The 18,542-nt window shown below is 38.3% G+C and overlaps 1 protein-coding gene across 5 annotated transcripts in view; it reads right to left on the minus strand.

The window, feature by feature from the left end:
* Window positions 1–1,144: 1,144 nt before the first annotated feature.
* RAPGEF2 (Rap guanine nucleotide exchange factor 2) overlaps window positions 1,145–18,542 on the minus strand; it is a 180,940-nt gene continuing 163,542 nt past the window's right edge. For 2 of the 5 annotated variants that reach the window (XM_083860976.1, XM_083860973.1), the window contains 12 exons: window positions 18,132–18,372; window positions 17,505–17,888; window positions 15,753–15,964; window positions 15,549–15,672; window positions 14,918–14,941; window positions 13,672–13,895; window positions 12,669–12,854; window positions 11,086–11,238; window positions 8,518–8,743; window positions 6,368–6,921; window positions 3,498–3,803; window positions 1,145–2,317 (listed from right to left, as the gene is read on the minus strand). In XM_083860976.1, coding sequence (XP_083717102.1) covers window positions 2,292–2,317; window positions 3,498–3,803; window positions 6,368–6,921; window positions 8,518–8,743; window positions 11,086–11,238; window positions 12,669–12,854; window positions 13,672–13,895; window positions 14,918–14,941; window positions 15,549–15,672; window positions 15,753–15,964; window positions 17,505–17,888; window positions 18,132–18,372 — 2,660 coding nt within the window. In that variant the 3' untranslated portion in view covers window positions 1,145–2,291. Of the gene's footprint in view, window positions 2,318–3,497; window positions 3,804–6,367; window positions 6,922–8,517; window positions 8,744–11,085; window positions 11,239–12,668; window positions 12,855–13,671; window positions 13,896–14,917; window positions 14,942–15,548; window positions 15,673–15,752; window positions 15,965–17,504; window positions 17,889–18,131; window positions 18,373–18,542 lie in introns of those variants that run through there. The other 3 variants (XM_083860975.1, XM_083860974.1, XM_083860977.1) reach the window with 3 other exon arrangements.

Genomic DNA, 18,542 nt, shown 5'->3' on the forward strand with positions numbered 1-18,542 from the left:
GTTCAGAGTATAAAATCAACATAGTCTTACCTTTAAAACTGTTTACATTCTACATACCCAAGACCATACCTTTTTTAGCATCTCCAATGTTTCTGCTGGGGATGCTCATGGTATCAGTCATTCTCATTCAGCAGTACACACACCAAGGTTTAAAAAAATTATCAGCAGCACAACTGTACATTAAGAAAAACTCCACACGGGTGGTTTGCCCACATCACTTGGCAATGTCCCTTTAATACTAATACACAGAGAAGTAAAATTTTTTCATAAATTTGTTCAAGTATGTGGAACATGTAAAATGCATAAGAATCAATATGGACTTCATTAATGTTATATTTATTTATTTTCCAGCTTCATACAAACTGGATGTAGAAGCATAAACATAGTACATTTCTACCATTTTCAACAAAAATATAACCAATATGTACAATTATTGTATTAAAAATACAAAAGGATACAGACTCCACCAATGTCTTTCTAAAAGACATACAGGTACAAGTAGTATCAAAAGTATGAGGAAATCACCAGTTAATTGTACATTCTGCACTTGACATCACAGAGCGAACTGAGATTAGCAGTCCTATGGTCTACAATTACTTAATGCTTATATAACATTTGTGCAACTTGTGATAGAGCTAGGATTTTGTATTTCTATATGCACATGAGGTCCATAGCCTTGAGAATAAAACTGGCAAATAATTCATATTACATGTAAAATTACAAATGCATAATTGACAATGTGATATATAAGCAAATAGACAAAAGCTATGATTACTGGAGAGAGAATTAAATAAAGCACTGACATTTGTTTGATACAGTGAAAAAACACTGCAATTTGATCTTTAAAAGTTGAAGCTATTTACGTTTATCTACTGATCAATATGATCAGCTGAGTTCAATGGAAAAAAAAAAAAAATCCAAGACCAGCAGTTCCTCACATTTGAGTACTACTCGGATTGGCAGCCTTCACTTCTCCGGAGTCTGTGCAAAAACAACACAAAAATAGAGGGGAGGGTCATTTCAGTCATTATAGGGTTAATAGCAGCTGTGAGCAGGTGGTTGCTACACATTGGCCTTCTCTACACATGCAGTGTTCCATAAAGCCATTAACAGTTGTGACTACTTCTGCATTGCAAAGGCTGGCAAATCTGTGTTATTCTTTTTTTTTTTTACTTAAAGGCTCGATTATCCCCTAATATCGAAGTCAACAGATGGATGTTATTAGATCAGTGTTAACAGCTGACACGAGCTGTGACATCCCAACTTGCCTTCACTGCAGTGTTATCCAGTTAATTTTTATTTCAATATAACTACTATATAGTTTAAAAAAAAAGTATATAACTTAACGGTGGGGTTGCCATCTGTCTTATTGAAACGGGGCACGTGTTTTTAGCGTGCCACCCTGTATTCCACAAGGTACAGGTATGAGACACACACCGTGTCCCCTTCCTCACTGACCACTTGTGAGCACTGTGTTTCTGCATTTACACCAGACCCGGATGAGGATGCCGTTAACACTAACATTTACAAACTCGTCAAGATTCCAGGGTGGGGCACATTAAGAGCAAAGCCAGGTATTCAAGAAAAGGCTGCATCCTGCAACCTCTGCCTTCCCTTCTGCCCTGCTCAGCCATGTGATAGCAATATTCTCCCAGGAGCTCAGGCTGGCAACCCTACTTACAGGTGTGAAATAATACTGTAATTACTATTCAGATGCACTATTTGATCTTCCAAATGCAAACATACAAAATTGTAACAAAGGCATTGTAAACAAGCAAATAAGCACTGCCTCCTTGACGGATCTCAAAGCAATTTTCTCTTTGTAGGTTAAAGGCCAAATGTAATTTGACAACTAACTTATCTCATTATCCCAATGAGACTAAGTGCTAGGATTGTGATTAAAATCTAAAAGGAAGATTTAAAAAAACCCTTCCAGGCATTGGGAAGTGCAGCCAGAGTTAGTCATCCTGATGTGATGATCTTGGAATTTGGAATGATACTGTGTGATGTGGCAGACAGCGACAGTGGTAGCTTGGAGATTGCTGCACTGTGCATTTCAAGCAACACAGTTTGAAAAGTGCCAGGGCGATTTCTTCACAGTATTTCACATGCAAGGGGAGAGGGGACAGAAGGGGAGGGGCAGAGGAAGAAGCCCCATGCTGCTTTAAGGCAGGGAAGGAGGCAAATAGGTCCACCATCCTTTAATCATAGTTCCAAGGCTCCTATTCTAGGGACGTCTTCTTGTGCTCTCCTTTAAGGTGGCTCACTCTGGATCCAGAAAAGCCCAAGTCTTAGACAGCAGACACTTGTTCATCTTCTGCAAACATAATAGGATAAGGGAAAATAGAATTTAGTTCATAAAGATCAAGACTGCTACTGAATGAAACAAGCTGTGCATACAATAACAACTGTGTGTATCGTGCTCATGTGTTCTCCATTTCATTGTATAAGTATATATACTCTAAAACAATCTAAATTTCAATACATTTCAGGTCTCATGAGACATATTCCTTTGGAATTTTCATCTTGAAGAAAATAAGACAATTGCTTTAACTGAGCTATATGCAGTTGTTCACCCTGAGGAGCACAACAGATACTCCTAGATATCTAATAGCTTCAGAAAGGCATCTGACATTTTTCTTCAAATATACCTTCAATTTAGTCATCATTAGCAGAATCAATTAAAATTCTGTGTCATGGTAACTCTCAAAGTTTGAGGCAATTCAGTTAAGGTAGACTACATTTTTTTCCCATCATGTTCAACTGCAAAGTTCATCCTGCACCCAAAACCTTAGCAACTAAAGAAGTCAGAGGGAGAAGGGGAGTGTTAGTCTACCATTAAGCAACACAAAGCATTCAAGTGAATGATTTTGGCATCACCCTGCCTAAATTTTGGGGACCTAAAGCTGCAATCCAGCTACACTTGCTCTCCATGGAAAAGCATCACAGTTGAGGTAAAGCACAAAGATAGCAATATTCTTCCAAATGTGTAGACACATTTGGACCAGCAAGGAAGTGAGACAGCAGTGGGCTCTTCATGGGAAACAGCTGGAGTGGAAGACTCAGTATCCACAGTGTAAAGAGCTTCAGGTAGAATGTGAGCAAATATCCAAATAAATCTGAGCAACGGTTCCCTACAGGGTGAATGGGCAACTATTCTCTAAACCACAATACTTTTTTGATCATGAAATACATGGTTAATGTGGAAAATCATGGCAGGGAGGGCTGTACAAGGTGAACACAGGCAAATTCAGAGAAGCTGCCTAAGTCAACTGCTTGGTTGTTCAAGATTCAGGTGAACTTACGTTCCTAATTTTAAATTTATTTAGGGGCAACTGAATTCCATTCCTTCCCTTCCAAAAAGTTAACAAATAGCAAGTTTTGAAACAAAATAGAGTTCAAATTACGGCAAGATTTGTGCAACTTGCTTTCTGTCTGTGAAAGCACTGACCCGTTTTGCATGCGGCACACTCAAAATCTAACAAGTAGAAATTTACCATCTTCCTCTGTGGAAAACCCTTGAGATGGATAGTGAGCAAGACGTGGATCTGACTCATTTGGTTTATGCCACTGAGGTTTGTTCACGGGCCTGCCAGTTGAGTGGCTGTGTGACTGCTGCTGTGGAGTTGCTGTCCCATGAGTCTCACATGTCCGTGCCACCATTCTAGACCTCTGAAGTGCTACGTTGTAGTCTGGAGGCTTCCTGGTTGGATGGGAGCCACCTTCTGCAAACTCAGCAATAGGTATTCCTACATAACCGGGAGGAGTTGGAGGTGGTTCCCGGTATCGACCCTCTTTTCTTGCTGCAGGAAAAACAACAGATGATTGCTAAGAGACAGGATGAGGAACACTGCTCAAAGGAAAACAGAATGTTAAAAGCTAAATAATTATCAACCAACTCAACAGGCCAGGAAGAGAAAATCTGAATGACAAAGGTTAACTATCATATGTTAGACAAAGAGCTTGTGAAAAATAAATCAATCAAGAAAGTACAGAATATACAACATATATAGGATGCAGCTATTCTTCCAGCAGTGAAGCACTAGTCTAACAAAATTCATCAAATTTCATGGGGAATTTGTTCAAACTTCAGAACTAAAGCCGTTCCATCAATTGTACTGAACAAAATGTACAGTGATCAAAGTAACATGAAAGACTCAAGAGTCCAGAGAAGTAGTAAATATCAGGAATTTTGGCATCTCCCCAAATGCACGATTATCTTAATTCTGAAGATGGGGTTTGTGTTCAAGAGATCATCTCTGTTTTTAGCATCTTGGAGGGGAAAAAAGAAATGCATCTGATATACTATTTTCATCCTACAAATCTTACTACTTAATGAGACATAAGCTACAACTCTAAGAGGTCATGAAGAGAAGTGGGCTTCATCATTATACTATTTGCATGCACTACTGCCTGCAGCCCCTATGGTTGTATTCTCTGCAAAATCAAAATTCAAAGTCTTCCTGTAAGAACAGTGACTATGATTTTATATAGGAGATGGAAAGACCACCACCTAGCTTGTGGATCTCACTGAGATCTGTTTACCTGAACAAGGCTTAACTCAGGGCATACTGAGAAGCTCTCTCAGAGAGAACTTTAAGGAAAAAAAAAACCAGCTAAGAATCCTAAGCATCTGCAGGGACACACAACAGATAGGCAGGAGTCTCTGTTTCAGAGTTAAGTACTTACAGAAGTCATCTGGGACTTTGATACTGAACACTTATTGTGGGCTCAGCCCTTTAACACATGACCACTTTAATGACAAACCTTACAAATACAGCAGGACAAACCACTGACACAGACTATTTACTTTCCACAGCCTGTCATACACTGTATATTCTTGCGTAAGTGGTGATGACACCACCACCCTGCATTAGGCAGCATGATTTGACTGAAAGGACAGGACAAGCCTAAAATGGACTGGTGCTACTTGGATCCAAGTCTTTACAGACTAAAAGTAAATCCTTAGTATTGCAACAAAACCAAACATTTTCTAATAGAGTCTAAGTATTTTTCTTGGACAAAATGTTTTAACTGAGCAACACAGCATGATGTAGTGTCTGAGAAACTTCATTCAAAGATTTCTGAAAATCAAAAGAAGTTCTATAGCAAAATTCTATTGTAGAAAAATTCTACTGAAATACTGCAACAAAATTAATGTATTAAGTGCAAAAGAACTATGTAAACCAGCAGGTTCTGTTGGATAGTGATACACAGAGTTACATTTGCAGAACAGTTAGTTAATAGTAGTGAAGGGCATGGAATTGTGTTGGCTTGAGTTTTCAGGTCTCTTTTATGTTCTTTCAAGTCTCTAAAAATATAATGGCAAGCACTGATTTGAGAGGCAAGTTTGGAAGCACACCTGTTACACATTCCGGAGGAAACTAAGGGTATCAAAGAATAAAATTAGAGATTGGCATGAATCTGTGCACCTTCTTCCTCTCAACAGTCCAGGGATTTAGACCTGCACCCAAGCTTTGAGGCAAAAGGCCACTGCTAAGCAATAAACTAGGGCAGAAAATGGAAAAGCAGTTTATCACAGCGGTCTCAGCGTGACCTCAATCTGGCAGACGTTCAGCTGTGTCGGCAAAAAATGACTTTTGGATAGTTCTTCATGTTAACCCAACAAAAGGCAAAGTGAGGGGGAATGAAAGGAAGAAAAGAGCAAAAATGCAGAGGTATTGGATGGCCCATAGATTGGGATGCACAGAAGGAACAATATGATAAAAATGTTAAGCTCTGCCAAAGACACCTTCATACTAATTTATGTATTATCTGATCTTTCCATTATTGAATGCATAGAAATGTATTTCAACTCTAATGTCTTTGAAACCTCTTCAGTTTCAGCAGTCCAAAGAAATATTTCAGTTGGTATTTAAGCACAAAGGGATCCCATTTTCAGAAGTAAGGAATATTCACAATTATCAGACAAGTCATACAAAGGTATAAAGTAAAACATTTCTATAAAATCAGGCCACGTTTACTAAGATTTCTAAATATAGCCTGTGGAGGCTTACTGTGATGAGAAATTCAAATTTCAGAACAGACATCTAAATACATCAACCTCTCAAAATACTGTCCAGCAGTTGAGCTAGCTTTTTGATGTGTGGCAGGCTCTTTTGAAATACAAAAGCACCGCCAGAACAGAGAATCAACAATAAATGATATTTTCCCTAGCAATAAATGCACAGTTAAAGGGAAAATTTTGAGAGACTACAAAATGTTCAGTTTTGCTTTAAAAATTAAAAAAAAAAAAAAAAAAAGAAAAATAAAAGAAAATCAAACCAGACAAAAGATATGCAGAACAATATGAGAAAACTTCGGCAAATGAATTAAAATACTTCATGGTAAAGGAAATTTAACTTACCAACAAGCCCCTTTGTACTGCTTGCTGCTGCTGCTGTGTGAGCGGAGACAGGAGCTGGCTTTGTCTCCTCTGCTGGTACAGATGTTATGCTACTGGTTTCAGCTTCAACCGAAACATCCTTCCCACCCCTCCGCTTTATGGTACCTGTATCACCCTCGGAGTCCTCTCCCCAGTATCCTGTGGAAGATGCCCAGCTGGCTCTGGACTGTGCTTGATCAAGGCCCTCCCTACCTTGGCTTTGCCTGCCATACTTTGTGCCATGGTCAGGGAACATCAGCTGGTCCATATGGCCGCCTGGGGCCCACAGTCCTGCCCCGTCGCCTGAACTATCAAAATGAGCGTGTCCGAAAGGCAGAGTCTCCCAGCTCCTCTGGTGCTGGATTGTCTGGATGTTATCGTGTGAACCGCTCGAGCACGAAGTCCAGCTACCGCGGCCACTGTCAGCTGCGTCGAGCGAAGCTCTGTCCCCCTGGTCCTGTGACAGCTCTTCTGTACTAGGAGAAGAAAGTACAGTTGCTCCAGCATACAGGCCTCTGGTCTCTGGTGCATATGAGCTGGATACACATTGATGAAGGGGACAAAAAATCCAGTGTTGGAATTGGAAATCATGAACAAGACGTACAAAGAAACAACCAAAGAAAAACAAAACAGACTGTGGGTTGGACTAGGTAACCTTTATGACATTTAAAGGTCTCTTTCCACCCAAACCATTCTATGATTTGATGGTTGAAGATTTTGATGCACTTAATAGTATTTATTGTTTGCATGAATGGCTAATTCAATTTTGAGAGTATAACTCTTTTCTCAATAAAACAAACACAAACAAACAAACAAAAATGGATAGATAACTTGCTGAAGCCTTACACTTCAGCAGTGTAATTTCAAAAGGTAAAAATCTTAACTTTGCAACAGCCCTTTAAGATAGGCAAACCACACAGACACACATACAGGGAAACAGACAGGGTTATTCTACTGCTTTTCAAGCCATGCTGAGCAAATGGTTCAAAAGCTAGAAATAGAATTTAGCAGGAGCTGGCTGATATTCAGGTTTAGATTTCAGATACTTTTTTTCTGGTTAGGCAATTGTAAAAGCTAACTTTTCAAATGGAAATGTATTTTAACCTTATTTTTGGAAACACATGCTAGCCTTTCAATGATTAAGTGAGCCTGACATGATCCCTTACACAGCAGCAGAGAAAACCCACAAAGTGCCGCTTTTGCTTAGCAGATATCCAGACTCCTGAGAGTTGTTCTTCCAGAGCACCTTCTTATGCAGACTGGGACCCTCTTCTTCCAAATATTTAAGACATCCAATTAGAGTTTGCATAGCCTGACATTCCCAAAACTGAAGTACAGCAGCTTTGGAACAGGTCTGCCATTCACAGACCCTGCAGGATTAAAATCCCAGAAACCATTCAGAGGACTGAAGCACCCAAATAACAGCTCAGGAAAAAAACAAAACAAAAGAAAAAGAAAAACAAAAACAAAAATAAAATAAAAAATAAAAAACACCACAGAGACTAAACAGGAGCCAGAGCTCCAATTATTTTCACACCAAGGCTCACTGCTAGAGATTTAGAGAACTCCTCACAGCACTAGCTTCCCCACCATTACAGAAGTTAATTACCTAGAAAATTACTAGACAACCAGCAGCGTAATGTGAATTTTAGCTTCCAATTCTTGTTGACTAGAAGAGATATTTGGAGTAAAATATTTTGGAGTTAGACAAAGATGCACTTTTCCATGAAGTAGACTGGAAAATTGCTAGCTATTTCTGTTCTCAGTTTGATCACTGAATAATTGTATGAATATCTCATCTAATTCAGTTTATTTCCCATGGAGAAAGCAGGCTAAGGTACTAGTCTGCCACAAAGTAGATAATCTACAGCACCACTGAAATGCTCAGATGGTAACATCTACTGAGGTAAAGTCTTACTGCTGTAGACTTCATCACTCACTCAGGAGTGCAAAACCTTTTCTTGGCAGGAATGGAGCATTATCACAAAATGAAGCACTGAAGGAGTAGTTTTTTAAGAGCAGAGGAGAAAAAATATTTGAGAGATACAGGTGAAAGTTACATGGACAAGTACACATGCCACATACACACTAAATGAAAGTATAATATAAGTAAGCACAAATAAAATTCTTACCCTAAGCTGTATTGATCTGGTTCCATCATGATTCTTCTGTCAATCCTTCCCACACCAAGATTTGACTCCACAATGCTGACGGAATGCCTCTGTCTCCTCTCATCATGCAGGGAGACTGGCATAGAGTCAAAAGAAGAATTGCTGACAATACTAGATCTAGAAGAAATTTCACTGTGACCAGAATCAGAGAAGTTATCCACGGTGCTGCTGGGAGCCAAAGTGTAGCCTGCAAAGGGAACATCGCGATAATGAGACTCTCCAAGGTGCCTGCTCAGTTCTTGTCAGGCCACTGACAATACTGCAACAAAACTGGCACTAAAACAAAGCTACCATTACATTTATGCAGCACTGCAAAAGATAAAGATACACAGAAAAACTCTGTGAGGATTGTGGAACATGTACTACTCATTTACAAACCAACTGCTCTCGTTCCCTCTTCTCTGCCCTCCTCTCCTAAATTCTTTTTGAATTCATCATTGTTCCTGTATCCTCATATTACAAAATATTACTTCTCAAAATCTGCCTGTGCATAAACACTGTCTCCAAGACTGGAAGGACAGAGATGCTCTGGTTGAGATTATTGCTTAAAGTAATCCCAGAGACTCTCTCATACAGTCTTTTTATTCTGCAAAACTACACTTCAGAGATGAATAGATACATGAAGACCAGATGTCTGGGCTGACCGCTTATTACATATCTTAGCTGAGAGATGGGCTTTCAAGCTATCTTTGTGACACTTGGCTCACTAATTAATTCCACATTCTGTATTACCAGAATTGTGGTGAAATTTGGAGGTAGGTAGCACTGACATAGCCTGACTGAGATAAAATCTGCAAACCATTTCATGGAGGTAAATTCAGGTTTTCTTTCAGTATTAAACAAATTGTGCTGAATGTTCTTGCCAGCTAAGTTAAAGATCATTAAACAGATCCACAAGTCACAGCAGTTTTCATTTTTTGCTGGCACTCTACTTGTAAGTGCCAAATTACTTCAACTGATCTACCCCAATTTGCTTGCTGAGAACTAATGCTGGGAATTAATGCTGTCATTTTTATCTGAAAGAACATACTATTAGCTTCATGTAACCATCAAACCAAGGATTTTTTTAAAATCATGTTTATGATTTGCTTCTTTGCAAAAATAAAGTGCTGTTCACACTGTGAGTCAAGTACAAAATTCCAATTTGTCTTTTAAAAAATGCACAGGCCTGACCATTGTGGAGAGGATAGCTGAGAAATGGGTAGAGGATAAGGGACACAATAGCTCTCAGACCAATATTGTAACTAGAAGCTAGGACAAGGCCAGCATGAGGATGAAGGAGAGAAACTGAGATCATGAGAAAAGAGGAACTAAATGCTACAAGGCGATACAACTGTTGCAATATGCTGATATAACATGAAGTAAGCTATTGTGTAGTCACTACCAATCAGGAGCTTGGCTTTTGCAATATGTATGAACTAATTATTTAGAATATAAATGTAAGCGAGAAAACAAATAAAATCGAGCCTGATTGATCAACATCGGTTGAGTCAGTCTCCCTCCATCCAACAGACCATGTTTATATAATTCAGTCTTTGCTAATATAGTATTTGAGAGAAATAATGATGACAGCTTACAAGGACTCGAGATAATACATCCTTTACATATTATGTTCCTCCATCTGACCTTAATAAATGACACTTCAATAGAAGTCACTTCAGCCCCAATGTATATTTTACCATAATGCTCTATTATGTCACTCTTAAACTGAACTTTTACGCTATTCTGAAGAGAATAACTTAGAAGTCACATGCAATACATGTAGGCCACCATCCTTCCAAAGTGTCTTTTTTTTTTTTGTTTAAACTATAGGACAATGCCTTCATACTCTGTTTTGTCAATTTGTAGCCAGAACTACCATGAAAACAAAGAAATGAACGAGTTTTTAAAAAATCCCTTTAAAGTCCTAAATTCACTTTAAAAAACAACTCTGTGAAATTACTTAAATAGATCTTGGTCAAGAGACCTCCATTCCTCAAAAATTCATGCACATGGTTTAAATAATCAGGCTGCTATAAAAATATCCCATAATATAAAATATAAATTACAATATTAAATATTCCAATCTGAATTCCAAATACCTTAAGCCTTTCTGTCATATGTAGGTCACATCCCATTCAAATGCATGACACAGCAAATAATTCCTCTAATAGACCAGTGTGGTCAATGCTGTACAAAGATTTTAAGTTTCAACCTGCACATCTTTCCACTGGAGGCAGGAAACACTGATCATAGAGATATTTTTTGTCAGAAGCAGCTGCAGTCAGAGTGACCTACTGCATCAAATCCTGTATCATACCAGGCCTATCTTTTCTCACTTTTGATCAGCAGAGGGCTTTCAAATACCCTTGAAATCAGGCTCACAGCTGCCTTTCATGTATCCCACTCTGCACTACATTTTCTGCCCTCTTGCTGACCGTATGTGACAAAAATAGGAGCAGCAGTATTGAGTGTCCAAATGCTCTCTCAGAAGCTTCCAAAGTCCATGAGCTCCAAGAAACAGGATAAGAAATATTGAACATCTACTACCTTTCCTTGGTGAGCTCTGTGGTGAAGTAGGAGGAGAAGACAGCTGTGAAGATGCACTTGAGACAGCGTCTTCAGATTGTTTCTTGTGACGATCCAAACTTCCTTCTTCTGATAATGAAAGGATTTTCTTTAAAGCTTGTGGGGAGTTAATGCCTTTAGGTAAGAATTGAAATAGGCAGATGTAAAGTCCAGTATAAATACATGCTTATTTTTCAAAATGCATTTATAGAGCAGGCACCCCACAGGAAGAAAAAGCTACATTTTTTTCCTGTATATTTCTGAGTTCCTGACATCAACTTAAATTAAACTTATTGCTGTTTAAAATACTTTCTTTTGTGCTTTATTTCTCCATATTAGTGCAGATGGTCTTTCATTCTGGCCACTTAAGATAAATACTGGCCACAGAAAACATGAAGATTTCATGTGGCAGAACACTGCCTATGCAATATATAATTGAGGATACACATAGAAGTGGTTACTGAGAAACTTGAACTAAAATTAGCTTAAATACAGACACACATTCATCTCACTGGATAGTGAAGATTTAAATAGTAAGAATTCAAACTGCTCTCCTGTTTCTTTTTTATTCAGAGTAACCTAGAAGGTCAAAGGAAGCTGGAAAGAAAATTAATAAGGATTAGGCTTATGAAACAAGACCATCCTGCAGCTGCCTTTCTCTCTTTCATTTTTGAGAACTATCTCTGCACCAGCTTATTTTGGGAAACTACAGAGTAAAAACATCCTGGAGATGATTTAAAGATCTAGGGCATCAGGAATTGCTTTTCTCAGACCACATTTATCCATTTTTCCCTTCCCCTCAAAAATCCACCCTGAGACAACCTTATAAGTGAAGATAGAGTTTCTCTGACAGTTTTGCAAAGGTTTGTGGTAGAGGTTATTTCCAAGCATTCATGAACTTTTATCTTTGATCTGTTGGATCACAATCCTGCTATCAATAATTCACTGCTGCCTGATCAGCATAACCTAGTCAGTTTTCAGAAACTTTGCCACTATGAGCAAAAAATTGCAGTCTATGGAGCTTCAAAGTCCTTTTAAGATTAAAGTTTAACGGTAAAATCAACAAGATCTAGATGAATATTGAAATGTTTCTTGCTCATTTTGATGTTTCTGATGCTTTGTTGCAGCCTAAGCAGTGCATGAGGAAAAACCAATAAAGAGTGAAATCAGAATTAAGCTCTTGTGCAACAACCATCATGGAAAAGAAAGGGCCAGTTACACTACATATCCTTCCTATGGATATTACCATACTTGTGATTTAAGGAGTTTGTTCACAGTGCATACATGTTTTGTACACATGTTGAGAAATGAGAAACGTTTATTCTTTTCAGCTGCTAGTAACAGGTAAATACTTATACTGATTAAATTGACAGGATGCTTTCCCTAGATTTCTTTCCTTCCATTTCTAGAGAAAAGAACTGCACCTAGACGCTGCATGAACAGGTACAACCTGCATTTCATACTACCAGAAATGAAGTCTGAACCTTATTTGATTAAAAATGTCTTTCCAACACAGGCAAACAAACTCGAGAAAATTAAACCAAATTCTTTGTTGTTCTACCTACCGAATGGTGGGAGGTCTTTGACTGGCACTTTCTTGCGAGAGGGGTAGAGAGACACGGCCGGGACCTGCAGTGCTTGGTTTGCTTTATGCTGCTGCTGCTGCTGCACTTTCTGCTGGATGCCTGCCCGGGGAGCCACTGGTGATGTTTCAGATTTCCCAGATCGCTTGTCTCCTGTGTTCTTCGGCACTTTGAAAGACAGGGGACAAAACACTCAATGACTACTAGCTAAGAACACAGTGGTGTTTTAGTCCAAGCAGTGCAAAGACCTCTGATTAACAATTAAATGATGCTCAAATACTCGTACAATTAATGCAGCATGATATCTTCAGACAGAAAAGATGAAGAAGAAAAGAGCAGGGGGATGTAACTCCCTTTAAAAGATATTCATTATCAGTGAATATTTTCTTTCTCAAATAAAGCTCTGATAAATGACCACTGTTACAAAAAACATGACCAAAAGTTATACTGGGCTATTATAAAGATTACAACTGTTTCAGAACAGACATGTAATTTCTAGTTTTTGCTACCCTGCAGGAAGGGAAGGGCACTGGACACATCATTTCCCAAAATCAAAACAAAATAGACATCCAGGATAAGGGGCCTCTCTGCTGCCCCAGGTACAGCCCTCCAAGTATGTCTGAAACACCAGGACATAAGAAAATCCCCTACTCCCTCAGAATAACTATATTGCTATTCACACTAATACCCTCAGTATATCAGAAATATAGAACTTTTGACTCCTCCATACCCTTTGTACTGACAAATCTAAAAAGCCGTTGTACACTTCATTGTGACATCATCTTAAAGCCTTATCACCTGCATAAATCCTGTTAATCCACAAGATTATTCCCATAGGATTCATAGATGTTTAATATTTAAAAATGACTAGACAAATAATTTTCTACTTCATTGTCCAGTTACTATTCCCAATTGATTCACTGGACTAGAAAGAGAGTTGAATTGAACAGTTTTCTTGAAATCCACAACAAATGACAATGCTCACATGTGTTTGTGGCTGGCTCACACTGCACAGAGAGTGTCTGGAGGCTTTCTTCATCCATTTCCAGATCCAAGTTTGAGAGATATTGCTTTACTTTCCGTGCCATCTGAGCATCTTCATAGAGCTTTTTAGCATTAAGGAAGGAGCTGCGACGGACCCGCTTTTTGTGCCCCCCTGCTTGTGCAACATCCAGCACGGCTGCATTGGCACTGCCCTGGCTGAGAGAGCTGGAGTGAAGGAGAAGCAGGAGGGGGAAGAAAGAGAGTAAAGGTATGACTTAGTCCAACATGGTATCACCCAATAAACATGAAACGTGCAACAGATTGCATGAATGTCAGTCTATGGTCAAAGCTTACATGCCTCATTCCAGTAAGTCAAACAGCTATAAGAGATAGAAAGATGAGGGCCAGGAAATATTTTTTCTTGGTTACAGGCACTATTTTAATGGCACAGATATTTTGACCTATTTTGCTCACACTAGGCAATAACACTTCACACATCTAGAAAAGCATTCAAGGCAGCTCTCTCACATAAGCCATCTACTGAGAGGGCTGCAGCATTAGGAAAAGCTCATGCAATAAGGCAGTGCTGACAGAAGTCTACAGTTGAGGTTCAAATTCAAATACATATAAAGGAGGCATTTTGAAAGCCCTCTGTGTCTTAAATCAGACTGTATACTAGATTTACAGCTCAGTTTTACAGAACAGAACTTCTTTATAACCAGCAAGACTGAAGAGAATTTTGTTAAATAAAATGATCAGCTAGTTCACGATGAAATAAATCTCATGCACATTTCAATGTATGTATATATCTATATGAAAGCTATGCATTGGTCCTGAATTGTTAAGGTAAAAATGATGGCTAATTGTAAAATGAAAGTAAGTTAGTCAAGGAGATACTGTAAGATTCAAATTTTGAATTTGATTGTGATGATTGTTTAATAGGTATAAGGAAATTAACAGCTATTTTCAGCTGTTACAACCTTATCATTTTGTAATTTCTCTTTGACTAAAAGTCTCTTCCTTCAGCAATTTAAACTGAAGGTGGGAAAGAATACTCCACTTCTATCTATGACCATTTAAAAATTATTTACAATTTCTGTGTTTTAATCTCAAATCAAAAACACTCCTAACATTAAAATGTATTGTCAGTAAAAAAGATTGTCAGAAAATTAAGGATAGCAAGTAGGAAAAAATGCAAATGGTAAAGGAAGAATGAATGTCTGTTTGTGTTGTCTCCAACCACTTACCCCAAACTCCTCCATTTCTTCTTCCTGCAAGTGAGAGCCAGGAAGAATAAAGCATGGGTTTAAGAAGAGACAGAGAAAGATCACAAGCTCAGAAAGAAAAAGACCAGACCTCAGGACAAGCAGTTCCGGAAGCCCACAAACATTAAAAAGAGCCTTGACTTGGGCATACAATCAGATATTACAAACTCTTCTAACTCAAATTAAGAAAAAAGAGTATGCAATAAGCTTGTCAAATATGAAGCCAAAGAGCATTCACTCCATGTTTTCTAACACAAGTAGGTGACACTGCTTCAGATACATTACCACTTCTACTAAATCAAAATTGTAAGGCTGACACCCATCAATGTTTCAAACAGACTAATAGATATGTTTTCAAGACAGTTTCTCCCCTCCCACTAGTAGAATCTCATTTTTATGAAGTAACTGTCAACTACGGAAGAGTAAGAAACATTTTAGAATGTATCCACAAAAGGCAATGGTTTCTCCAGTTTTAGACCACGACATCATACTGGTCAATTGCTAACATAAAGAATTCATACTGCTCCAATAGAAGGGGCACACAAAAATCCCTCTTGCTGACACCTAGCCCTCTCCCAGCTGGGGAAAGCTCTGCCTGGCACAAGGCACACACCTTGTTCTAAACATGAGAGCAGGATCCATGTTGACGGACGCCATGCGACCGACGTGGCGGATCTCCTTCGCAATCATCCGCAGCTTCTCAAAATTCACCAGGCCCTCCACTTTGGAATCGTTTCCTACAAACAACAACATCAGCGATGAGGCAGGAAAGTTACTTTTCCTTAGCTAGTAAAAGATTATATACTTCTGCCCTTACCTTCATGAAGGAATGTAAGGTCTTTTTTGATGACAGGAAACAGGGGGATAATAGGGGGCTGTAGGTTTTGGCTGTTAAGGACATTACGATATTTTGCCATATTCCTAGATGGATCAAACAAGTCCTGCAGATCTTGAAATAGTTTTTCATATTTGCTTGGAAGCTTTTCCCAAGTAGTTCGGAGCCTTGCAACTGGTGCCAAATTCAGGCCACTTGAAACAAAAGAAGTGCAAAAAAAGATGAAGAACAAGGGAAATAAACAAAAAAATCCTGGAAAAGACCATGTTTAATTTTGTATGCTAGAAATACCATATAGCCAGTGTCAATATACCATATATAGACATACAGTATATACCATATACCATATATACAGTGTCAATAAATTAACAGAAATTTAACTTCTTTTTGCCAGAATGTATTACAGAATAATGAAGATCATTTTTATAAAAGCCATAAAAACATCACCTACATGATGTAACAATAAACAGATAACAGTTACACTTTGATGAGTAATTAAACCCTACAAAGAGTATGTATTTGTTCCTTTAGAAGAGTGTCTGAATTTTATAAGAATATAATAATCTAGGTACCTCAGGATCACCACTTACTTCCAGATTAACAAACTGTCAGAAAAACTATCTTCCACTTACATGATAATGTTCAACTGGTGACAGCACACTGACCCACCTTCTTTCTGCAATAATCCCTTTGACTTTGCTCTTTCTAGATGAAATTTTGTAATACTGTCTATATCTGAGGTTATTCTCAAGCTGCCTTGCTGTTAATTTCTACCTGTGGGAAAGTCTGGTACCTAGAATCTTTCCTTCACTCAAGCTTTTCCTAGCAGACAGGCTGCTTTTATTTCTCATTGAGATTGGTTGAAATAGCTGAGCAAAATCTCAATATTTTGATGTCTCAGAGATGCTGACTCATCATCAGGATGAATCCTTGACTTTGGAACTTGTCCCATTTGCTGAATAGTATTCAAACCTACTCATCTTCAGGAAAAGTGTCACATTCAATCTGTTGACTGAATGTCCAGACGATGACAAGAGCTTGTGTCAAAGACAGTGATAACACTGTCAGTTTACTGCAACTTATTTGAGCTTTGTCATGAGACACAATATGGGGGGATTGTTCGTTTTTGTTTGGGTTTTAAAAAATGTGTATAAACATAGACATTAGAATTTTCTCTCTTCCTTCTCATTCCAAAACTAAAAAAGGTTTTCTGAAATTTTCAGTACATTTTAAAATTCTTATTAAAAGATCCTTATTTACAGACTATATTATGGTCTGTTACTGATTCTTTTCAGAGTTCCATGAAAGAAACTGCTCATACAAAGAAAACCAAAAGCAACCTATCATGGCTGAATGAATTTAAGATACTAGGCAGTATGGTTAAAAATGAGCTGCTTTGGGGAAATTAACCCATTCATTTGCAACAATTGTGTGGTTTTCCTGTATATATCTGTTGTTTCTCTTGGTCTTTGTCTTTAAGTGCACTAGTTTCTCTAGTGCCATGCCTTGCTGTGCAATCTTCAGCAGGAGCTGCGTAACAGTGGCATTTCAAATAATATTTCAGCATTACAGAAAACATTTCAGATTACAGAAAAGACCCTCAGACTCAGCAGACTGCTAAGTGTTGATGTTAGCAGTATGAACTGGTTTACTCAATTAAGTACATTTTTTTTAAGACAAACATAAGTAAGACTTTGCTTTTTACTTAGAAGTAAAATTATTAGTGGACAGTACCTAATGATGGCAAACATCGAGTTGAAGTTCTTGCATTCTCTGCAGTGTAGTGCTATTTTAATGAAATGCTTAATGATCTTCATCCTCTTCAGCTGGTTGGTTTCTCTTAGAATCTCAGAAGCCACCCAGAATGTTTCTTGATTTATCACCTCTTCAAACCTTTTTAGATTAGTGCAACCTGTTTTTGATTTGAGTTTAAACAAGTCATCTATGTATTCTGTGGGTTCAATATTACGGAAGAGCTCGAAGTTTCTCATGGAGAGCTGGGTAGCCACCTCAACAGTACTGAGCTGTAGTAGGGAAATTTGGCTTTCCCTTAGTAACTCTTGAGCATCTTCATCTGAACAAAGAGTTTCTGTTTCCATGTTGTTCTTCAGATAATACCTGTAAAAATGAAATTCAGAAAAACACACTAGATACAATATACCCAATTAGTGTCCAGAGTTACAGCAATGATCCAGTTGGAATCTGAGAATAAACTGGACTTCACCAGCCTGAGTATTAGTGAGAAGTTGCATAAACAGCAATGTTGCAAAGAAACAGAACATTAAATAATTAAGTAACACTCCTTTAACAAGATTTTGACTTAAACTGGCATAATCAACTTTAGCTCAGTCTCCATCTTACCTGCCACTCAGCTGTATCCTGTCAGCAAGCTTGGACAGCTGATCAGGAAGCCTCCTTTGCTTGATGACACCCTCAGGTGTGACAGAGACTTCACATAGTGAATATGCATCAGGGGTTGCAGTGAGAGCAAACTCCCTGATGGCCTGGATGACCACTTCCTTTGCTGTTGTGTCCTTGCTGATCATTATGTAGCGGCTTTGCTGGTCTGCCTTAAAAACTCGCAGAACTTGGTCTGGTAGGTCTGGAAAAAATTACAAGTAAGTTATGCAATTGAGTAAGAAAAGAAAAATAAAAACTTAATGGTATAATAACGAGCTAGTCACATTGAATTTAATTATTACTGTTATCAGTTTTCACTTCAATTGGTTCTACTAACATCCAGGAAAAGAATTCAGTTAGCCATAAAAGCAT

This window comes from Zosterops lateralis (assembly GCF_965231275.1).
Source record: "Zosterops lateralis genome assembly, chromosome: 5".
Classification (NCBI taxonomy): domain Eukaryota; kingdom Metazoa; phylum Chordata; class Aves; order Passeriformes; family Zosteropidae; genus Zosterops; species Zosterops lateralis.